This window comes from Echinococcus granulosus (genome assembly GCF_000524195.1).
Source record: "Echinococcus granulosus chromosome Unknown EG_S00020, whole genome shotgun sequence".
Lineage (NCBI taxonomy): Eukaryota > Metazoa > Platyhelminthes > Cestoda > Cyclophyllidea > Taeniidae > Echinococcus > Echinococcus granulosus.
Genome location: NW_020170400.1, coordinates 145,704 through 156,420, shown reverse-complemented (window position 1 = coordinate 156,420; position 10,717 = coordinate 145,704). Strand labels below are relative to the sequence as shown.

Sequence of the window (10,717 nt, the reverse complement as noted above, 5' to 3'; positions counted from 1 at the left end):
TTCATTTACTTGAAGGTGAATTATTTGCCAGAAATTGTTTTTTCCTAATTTTATCCCCAAGAAGACAAATAGCTTGATGAAGTAAGCAGTAGTAGTGAATTAGGAGAGGGGGTTAAGTCGACACCTAAAGAATAATTTTATTATCGAGCAGTTTTAGTAATGGAGGAATGTAGAAATTCATTTACCTTTATCACCGTCTCCAAGCTACCTTCAAAGCAGTTTTGTTTTTAGATGTTTTTGTGTAGATAATGAACTAATCCTCCGTATTACGGACTCGCTTATTGAGAACCTCTTTTAAGACATCCAAAGGATTATGGAAAAACTTAAGTCATCTATTACTGCACTGTGCAGGCTGTATAAATGAACTAGTCCTAATGAATGGCGCCTTCTTCTAAAAGGCCAAAGGCACCCTCAAATGTCGGAGTCTAATAAAGGCAGAATTACACTGCAGACTCTAACATGGATGAATGAAGACGAGGATGAGGCAGTACCCTCCCTTTCTATCTCATCTTAGGTTACAAATCCTCCCATGGGTAAGATGTGTGGCATGCGGGAGAAAGTAGGACCTTTCTTCTGATTGACACGTTCTGACTGTCTCTACTTCACACCTCCAAGTTTTACTGTCTCAGCAGGTTGCTTGGTCTTCAGAAAGTGAATAATACCCACAAAGCAAGGGGTGAAGTATGGATTGTGTAACTTAAAATAAATAAGGAGACTTTTGTTCATTTCACGGATGTGGGAATACAGAAACACAAAAGTCCTTTCTTATCACAAATTTTGCTCAATTAATTTGAGAGATAAAATTAAATGTTACATCACCCACATCAAATATGATCAAAAGTCCTTCTATCTTTTAATAAAACTCTAAGAAACTTTTCATAACCGAGAAGGAAATCGGGACCTAAATGGTGCGTTTAACTGCTACACCTCCATTGGAGATGCTACGCAAATGTGGCGAGAAGCTCCGGTACTTTTGACTCCGGAAGAAGATACATTCAAAGTCCGTTATCTTAGGGGTCAAGAGTTCAAAAATAGGAAAATATTAGAGATCGGGAGAAAATATATCTTGAACAGGTAAAACCGCATGCAGTCTGCAAGTGTTGACAGCTTACAGTCATTCATTGAGGCGGTATTCATTAAAAGCGGCACGGATCAAGCCTGTCGAAGCATGCAACGGAATGACCTTCAAACACGAACTTTCCTAGGCTGTCAATGTTAACGTCAAATTAGAGAATGAAGCAAGGGAAGCCAAGACATTGACAATCTCCTTCTTCTGCGATTGAAAGATTTAAATGTATCATATAACATTCAACTTTTTTAGAAGGTTTAACTTTTTATCCGCCTCGTCAATGGAAATGTCACAGTTTGTCTTTACTGACATCAAGAAAGGCTGTCCTTTTTAAGTAACATTTGCACATTCCAATTTTTTATCCATTTATAGTTCCACTACCCCACTAATCTCCCTGTTATATAAAAAGATTTTTTAAATAGTAAAAAGGGAATTTCCCCATTTTTATCCTTTCCAGATCGCATTTGCCATGATAACTTTTGGTAATTAATGTGAATATGTTTCAGACAAAAAAGTGTTCTGATTACTTTTACATTTAGGCGGAAAAATCTTGTCAAAATGGCTCAAACAGGTTTTTGTGGGCATGTATCGGGCGGTGTTTCGGACTTGTCTTCCCTTCTAAAGCACACTTTAATTATGTACTTCACACCTCTAACAAGTTGTCTACCTTTCCCGCTGTCTGAAATACACTAGCAACATGTTGTTAGTGATGAAGTGAGTTATTCAAGTCGTTATCACCTTTTCTGGACACTAGACAACCATGTAATTACATGTGTGGGGGATTAGAGAGTTGGGTGAGGAGTTGCATCGAGGAGTAAATCGGAGGTGGTCAGGAGTGGCTTGTTTACTCCTAGAGACAACACAGTTTCAGCATTAAATACTTTAACAGGGACTTTGCATTCTAGTCTCTTTAAGTGAAAAAGGGGCAATATTTGAGAAAATACCCTACAAATTGGCATGGTTGTCATTAACGACTTTCAGTCAGTAATTATGCAACGTGGAAGGTCGGAATTTGTCGTTAAAATCTAACCTTGCAATTGTTAAAGTGTCACATTGATTGTCTTTGTTTTCGTCTTTTTTGAATATTATCACTTCTCTGAAAAAAAACTGTTAATTTAAAAAATGGCTCTAAAAAAAGTTGTCAGAATCCTATGCAGATAACCTTCAGAAATTGGTGACACCTTGCTCATGCAGTAAAATGTGGGCATCACATACATGTGATATTGATAGCGATTAAGTTTGATCCTTTTCCTAGTTTCAAGTTCAGTCGTGTGGCATGGCCGGAAGACTGTGTCTTATAAAGCTTGCTGTACAATATAGTCCAACTCTTAATTTTATTTCCGAATCGGGCACTTCACTGATATAATTTACCTTAAGGAGAGCGCGATTACTGGAAAGTTTGTTCAGGCCAACAGTATGTATCACCGTTGATAGATAGTACATAGAAGTTCCGCATCTTCTTTGTTCATCCTACAAATAGTCGACCAAAGTTGAAGTGTCCATTAAAATGATGTCTGAAGGACAAAATGAATTATGCCATAATTTGACATGTGTGGCCTAACTAGGCACACTTTTCCACCCTCTACCTTCTGGACTTCTGCCTGCTTTGAGCTGATGGAAAATGTAGACGTGCGGAATCCCAGCTTTTTTATGCTCGGCGAACAAATTTTTCTTCTGTAATGGTGCGTGTTACAATGGCTTTGGAGAGGATTCATCTTTACAACAGGGTGGTAGACAAGAGAAAATCTGAGACTCAGATGCAAGCAAGTTGTTAAATGCCCGCCATTTGAATTGATAGATTATCTCTGTAACAGTGGTATGTTGTAAAGAAAAATGTTTTGCTTTCCTTTTTCCTTTTTTGACACCTAAAGTCGGAAAAATTATGACTGAGTTTTCACTAGGGGTAGATTAGGATATTTTTACCTAAAATTTGCCTAGTAATAATGTTAAGGCCCGGAGAGGTAGAGTCTCTGAACGGATAGTTGTGACTCCATTCAGCAGCGGAATACATTAACAACCATTCTTATTCTGTAACTTAATCCATAAAAGAGTTTATTGTTTTTCTAGTATCGAAACTCCAAGCTAAGCAGGACCTACTCTAATATTTATGAGCTGCAATGACAATTGAGCCCTGTGTCCTATTTCAAGTTTTTTAAAGGGAGGAGTAAAGAACCACCCACTTTGCACTGTTCTAACTTCACGCCAGAGGTGTATCTCAGTCGGTACACTTAATTCCACCTCCATCTGCCCTTAGCACTCACGACCTCGCTGTCATTTCATGGAAAGGAAAAAGAAGAAGTAGTGGCCTTCTGCATTTTAATGACTACGTCATTTTTCCTTCGCTAATTAAGTTCACAGCACGCCTATGTGCTAAAATACACCAAGGCCTGTCAACTGATTGGGCTGACACTACTGACTGGATTGACACCTCATCATTTGCATAAAATGGGCGCTTTTTTAGGTTTTTTTTTCCTTCACCCCAGGAATTCGTCTAACGACCTGAAGTGTGAATTCGATCGCAATATTCCCGTAAAACATTCTCTTATGTGGGCTAAAAGTCGCATAAATGAATACAATCCCTCACCTTAAGCCCCTTTAGCTCACTTTTTCTTGAAAAAGGTGGCTTCATTTCTTTTGAGGAAATTTTTGGTACATTTATCATTGACATTACGTAATATGCAATTTGTCTGAGAATACAAGTCACAAATATGTGACATCTGCTCCCTATCCTTCTACGACAAATGTGGCTGCACTAAATCGGGTAGCAAACAGATTGGTTGATGTCTCAAACAGCGGTGTATGTAGTCAAAACAACGAACTATGCATGTGGTATGCTATGCTCAAGTCTCTTCTAAGAATAACTACACATCCAGTTGTGATTAGTCATTTTGTGTGAGGTTTAACTATAAACTGCAAGCAGTGATTTCATTTTTTTGCCTGCTTTCCCTACCATCTTTTCTTCTTTCTTTTCAGCTTGCTTCTTACTTACCCTGTTTTGGGGACTGTTGGCCACTCATTTTGGTTTACCACCTGACAATGCTATCGTCACTGCTGTTGCCCTGTGTGGTCGATTTGCTTGTCTGGTTGCCAAGTCTTCTCCTTCCCCAGTGTCGCATCATTTATGCGTGATATGTGATCTACGTGAACTCCAACTCATATGACAGACGAGGTGCGGTTTCCTGTATAGTTTCCTGTTAGGCTTGATTGGCTGCACGGAGTTTATGTTCTATTCTTGTAAATGAGACTACGTCACCGGCTACAAATTAACGCAGCAGTCCTGGCCAAACCTGAGGGTTACGCTTGTCCCAGTTTGATTTCCTACATCACTCGACACCTTTATAATGGTAATAATTTCAAACACCTTAAAGCGATATTGAGTAGCCATTGAGTAGCCTAACTTGGCAGCAGATATGAAAAAGCACTTGAAGTAGAGAAAAGCCTGACTTTGCTCACTATTCAGTAATTGTAAATCCCATTGATGAAGACACCTTTTGTACATCGACAGCAGCAAATCGGTAGGTGGATAGACGGACAGGGGAATTGATGGGCATACCATAATGTTTCTAATATTATCGTCTCTGCACGATTCATCGCGTTCCTTTCCCCTAAAATAAAAATATATCTCCAGATCACGCCAAATAGCTTCGTTTTTCCCCTTTTATGCTTAAACGATAAAAAATTTTAGTTTAGGTGCAAAACTGTCCCTCTTCTTTCTTTGTCTAGTTTTAAGCAAACACAACCAACATTAAATTTATCTTATTTTGACCAAATAATGCAGCAGCCTGGAAGCCGTAACCTTCAGGCTAAACACTGGAACATCGGACAAACAATTTATTTATTAATTACCCTTGCCACCTACGTATTGTTAATCATAGATTCGCTTTAACAAGCAGACAGTCGTTTCCAAAGCTCAGGGAGTTGATGTCATATTAAAGAAGGTAGGCTCAATCAAGGAATTTTAAAGCAGGTCCTTTTCAAAGAAGACTGGCTAGAGGGCATTTTATGCTATGCTTTTCACCTCCTCAAGAATTGATTGCGTTCGCTCAACCAAGAGGTTGGTATGATTTTGACCTTCACTGTCTCCAAATTGATCTATAAAATTTGTTCATGTTTTGTCATTTTCTAATGCTAAAATATGCTGTTAGATCATCCAATTAGTCAGTGAGTTTGACATTTTGGTGACATAATCCATTACATACACGTGGGGTTTTTCCCATCTCTCACATTTTAATGGACTTCTTAAAAATTCATTTTTTGTTCATATTCGGATGAATTATGATACATTTACATACATGTAAATAGTAAACTCAGTGGGATGCAGTGGAGGCAGTGGTGATCAAACGTCACGCATGTGAACAATAGCCCTGGTTTTATCACTTGGCCATTAAATGTAAACGTCATATGTCAGAATCGGGTTCGAAGGCATAGCAATGACTTTCTGGCAAAATTCCAAGTGCACGAAAGACCTACTTTATAGCCCTGCGACAGCTTTTTATTTTATGCTCTTAGAACCTGAATTCCTTTTGTATTACCTCAAAAAGTGATTATGAGCAGAAAGTACCTGCGGTGGAACGTTGTCCAAGTTTTATAAAATCCCTTAAGCCACTGATTTCCCTATATATTTCTTACTGCAGAATATATGATATTTAAAAGTCCCAAAAAAGATGCATGGAGTAAACCATTACCAATATGGTAGACAGCATTCTCTCTATGACGACAATTTATTGTACCACCCTCGATCCTTCCTCTTGGGTGATGGCTATTTATTGGAAGGATAGCTCTAGTCCAATCACAAAGGACCAAAGCGAGGGCTGGGGAGGGGACTACCTATTGAACTACCATTCGTTTGAAGGTATATTCAGATACGTGGCCTCTTCTGCTTCCGCGGGTTGTACTTCCGTCTTGGTGACGTGGCCTTCCGGTCGTGTCTATAATTCCTCCGCCCCTCTGTATATAATAAATATAACCATTTTTGGCCTTACTTTCGTTCAGAAAGCATGTCACATATTTATTGAAAACAAATGATTGAGTAATTAAAAACGGATTTGCAATAAAAAATAGTTAAAGTGTCTTATTGTGAGGTCAAACCGCCTTTAATAAAAGACTTCAGGCCAATCACCTTTCTAAGCTAGTGATTTTTCCACGTAAAATCCGGTGATAAGTAATGGTCACTCAATTACTTCTACGATTTCTGTGGAATTCTGTTGAGCATTTCTTTGGTAATTGACCCTAGCGACATGACCTCAATTAAATACCTGATCGTGACGCAGCATAAACTGACCGCAAATGATGTTAATTTGCGTATTTTCCAGCTTTTTGACCCTTTTTACCTTAAGTATTTGCTAAATATTCTAACTAACCTAAAATAAAATTTGTTATAAAAATTTATTATAAACACTGGTGCTTTGGGGGTTAGATTAACTTCGACACTTCATCCTTTCCAGACGAAGCACAAGCTCTAGAAGCAAACTACTTACCCATATTTATTTCTCAGGCTTACATTTCAACTACCTATTTTATTTGCCCTATTATTGTCAGGAGTTAAGGTCAAGATTTGTGGCAATCAGAGAGACATGAGAGGAAGAGGCAGTAGCTTCCTTTCATCCTGAAATTGTAACCAGCTGCTATGGAAGGCTCTTCACACCGTACCTCTAATATTAGTAGCGGTATGTAGTTCATGTTGAAGTGTAAAAACTCCTCTTTCGCCTCCGACTGAGTCTTTGAGCCCATGTTAACATTTGTAGGGCATTTTTCACACAGATTTGAAGGCGTGTTAGCCAAAAACTGAAGAACAGGCAACCTGAAATAACACCAACCAGGCTCAGATAACATCGTTTCTCAAAGTACAGAGCCAAACAAAGGGCGCTGATGGTAGCCTAACGCATATTTATGTATTTAAACAATCGCATACACTTGACAAACGCCCTAAAGGTGGAAAAACCGAATGCAGTGAATCATAATGAAAATCCCGTAAACTTTGCTTTCTCAAGTTTTCCATTTAAAACACGGACCTCGTAAGTAGCCTTCCGGTGTTCAAACTCATAAATAATTCCTGTTTAGCCAGCTTAGATGAGGTGTATATAAAAAGGGGGTAAATTACATCTTCCCTAACTTTTACGAGGCGAGTATACGCTGGCGGAGGCTTTTATCACCCCGAACGGAAGTAGCAGTTTCTCCTAATTAAGAACAAATAAGGCTCTTAGTCTATTCCACTTACTACTCGCAATGTTGTTATAAGAAGATAATATTTGCCATATTTTAAAGGCGTTTCCCAGTCTCAGAAAAATTGACCATCAAAACCCACTGTTCTATTCGTCCACGATGTCACAAAAATTATTGACAACTTTCCACTTATTCAGCCATTACTTGAGCTTAGAATGTTCTACATCTCATTTGGTATTCCTTTAAAATTAATTAGTAAGTATTCAGGCAGAATTTAGTGCAGATATTGGCAAAGAACACGTGTCACATATGTGTGACGCTAGTACTTAAAGCATTAATTTTCATCTCGTTTCTTTAAAACACGTGCCTGGAATTTTCGCAATTTTCTTATGTGTCTTTATAAAATACACCTTTTGAAGATTGCTTAAGTTATTTGGCTACTTTGGTTAAAGCAATAAATTTGTACGTTTCTGTGGCAATAATGGTGTATCAGGTGGGGCAGAAAATTCCATCCGATCCTCTAAAAACTGCGTATTAGGAAACAATGAAATATGCTTTTCACATTGCCCTCATGCCTTTTCTCCCTCTTATTTTTAAGTTGCCTCTACTGTACTACACAAGCTAGGTGGTGAATAACTCGGATGGTGGTACACTGGAGGCAGGGCGACTCCCTATTTTTGACGGTGATGGAGAATTTCGTGTCACTCTTGACAGGTCAATTCAAGAACATCTTTTAACATTGCATACCATTAGTAGTAAAAAAATCTTATGTATCTCGGCCATAAGGAATTGTATTTTGACGGGTGAAATGTCAGTGGCCATAGCCTCAAGTGGTTCTTTCAGATGAGTTTTTTCACTTGCTGAAACCCAATTAGTTGTGATTGAGGCATATCTATTTTTAAAAAGTGCTAAAAAAAAACTTTGCCTTCTTTTTTGGAAACAAGTAGCAGTTTGTTAACTAATTATGAAATGATACCATTCTTCTTCTTTGTACAAGAGAGCGCAAGACTCCCCACCCAACGGCATTCCAAAGTTTCCCCAATAAAATGACTAGAAGGCATACAAATTTATCTTCCTCCTCCCTACTATCCTGACAATCATCCGAGGGATAATTCGGTTATGATGATACTAGTCAATTACTCTCCAACTAAAAATATCTCCAGTTAAATTATAGCTGATGATGAGGTGTACGTTGAAGTGGTTAGGGCAGGATCTTCATTCGCCTCCACAAAACCCATTACTCTAAGGAAGTGGAATTTCCAGGGTTAGATCACCTTGGAATTAAGCCTCCCTCCTTGTAATTGAGAAACTTTCCTTAGATTTTTACCAACGCATAACTGCTTACATCCCATTTATCAAAATAAAAATTAATAAATGAATCATCCTTTGAAGTCGTTTATAAACTAATTTATTTCACTGTATTGAATGCATCAAACAATAGCCCCCTCGATTAAATCAGCGATGCTATTGTCCTTATCACTGCTTTGTTCCATGCCTAATGAATGGATCACGCTATAACTTTTTTGGTTGGAGGTAAATCCGATAATGGCATTTTGCTGTCCACCTTTACCAACTTTTTACAACAAAGGAAAAAAGGGAAGAGGGGCAAAACTCACTTCAGGGCAATAATGAGGTGAAATAAATTAGCCCTAATTTCTAACAAATTTGCCTGACTTTTTATTCTTCTATTAGTACCAATTATCAGGTGCCTTAACTAGTCGGAAATAAGAAGGACCACTTGACTGAGCATTGCGTTCCACTTTTTTACCCTTCTTAAGGAAGAAAAAGGCCACAAATATTCTATTACCTTGGTGCTTTTTTCTTCCCCACCCTCGTCAAGCCATCAAAGGTAGAATTCAGGTAAAAAACTATACTAGCCATTATTTAAAACACTCCAGCTTCTAAGGTGATTAAACAGGACTGCACCAGAGTGGAGCCCTTTGTGCTCTTCCGTGGATATCTAAATGCGTATATGCACCCATTTGTTTAGCGAAAAATCGCCTCAATAATTTGAAGTCGCCCCCCCCCCCCCCAACCTTTTTGAAGAATTGATAGCTATTTAAAGAAAAATTAAACTTAATGACATCAACAGACAGTCAGATTTTTCTGTAAATCGTTAACATATTGTTTGCCTAACTTGATAGACGTATTAACTCATGGATAGAAGAAAGGGTTACTTAACAATGTCTTTACTAAATTCGATCATTAGATGTAGCACTCTGAGACTACCCTAATCCAGAGCATTCCATACCCCGTTTTTGAAGGAGCTGAACAGTCGTGGAGTCAAGTATGGATCGATACATGGGTTCTTTGAAATCCTAGTAAGTCGCATCAGTAGGAACGATTTAGAAATCACGTGCAAAAGGCATGAGAGTCCACAATCATGGACAAAAGACCATCCAGTAAGGTGGAAATGCAACTTACGAGAATTAAAAAGCGCGTGCATTCAAAGGTGTACCTTGCATATACAAATGTTAAGCAGACGTCTCGTTGACCTAACGTGTCTGTCACGTCTGTCAACTAGCCATTGATATCCCCAGCACGCTTGTAGGTAGGTAGCTCTCTCAGGGGCACTTCAAAAGGGTGGTTAGTTCATTAAGATCAAGTCGAGACAGTGAGGGAGAGAATTAGATTGCCAATAGTAAGAAAAAAAAGGTGGGTTTAAGCTTTCCCTGTGGTGCATGTGGTATTTGGAGGGCTTGACACCCCAACCATTTATCAGCAGCGTCCCCCATTGTAGTAACTGGGCAAGCACAATCACTCCTATGGGGCAGTGGTGGATAGACATTTGTTTGAATGCGCACTTGACACTACACTGAATCCCCTCTGTCCTGCGGGGCATTTGGAGGGGCGTGTCAGTAGTGTCTAAGACCTCCTGTTCACAAACATTGGATCTTTCTAAAATGATTCCTTTTTTATATCCTAGGGGAGGACTTGAGACCCTTCATCGGTATCAGCAATGGGCGGACTCTTTTTAAGTGAAGAGTAGTTTTTTATTGTTTTAGTTAAATGGCATCCATGATCGCTAAAGAGATGAAATATGTACTGTGGAAAGCTGAATCTTTAGATTTAGGCAATATTCGCTGGTGGAGAGGAGCCTTGTTTCAAAAAATCATAAACGATCCACAAGAAAAGTCACCAAATTTAATTATACAAAGTAATTAAGAGCAGATTTGGTTGTATTTTCAGATGTTTACACAAGATGGCCTTCCAATGGAACATCGTTTACTCTGTGACACTAACGTCAAATCGGCTCTTTACTCCGACACACTTGGTCTCAAGGAGAACGCAATATTCTAAAGACCCAACTAGACGCTTAGACGCTCTGGTGAAATTTTATCATCATCTTCTTCTTTGATCCTGTCTTGCGGCTGCCTGTGGTTCACTCCATGACTAATCACGTCCAAAGCGGAAGAGTGGCTACACTCAGAATGAAAAACAATGCATGCACTGAGCTTTCTGCATCCCTCCTATCTTTTCCATCTT

General features: G+C 38.8%; 1 protein-coding gene across 1 annotated transcript; it reads right to left on the bottom strand. All coding sequences in view use genetic code 11, as the record gives it.

Moving 5' to 3' along the window:
• Window positions 1-1,466: 1,466 nt before the first annotated feature.
• Window positions 1,467-8,614, bottom strand: EGR_03678 (hypothetical protein; the record flags this gene model as incomplete). Its single annotated transcript, XM_024492927.1, has 9 exons — window positions 1,467-1,545; window positions 2,100-2,165; window positions 2,763-2,934; window positions 3,674-3,756; window positions 4,357-4,674; window positions 6,400-6,429; window positions 6,806-6,945; window positions 7,979-8,123; window positions 8,577-8,614. 9 exons carry the CDS (start codon window positions 8,612-8,614, stop codon window positions 1,467-1,469), a joined length of 1,071 nt encoding a protein of 356 aa, XP_024352584.1.
• Window positions 8,615-10,717: the final 2,103 nt, after the last annotated feature.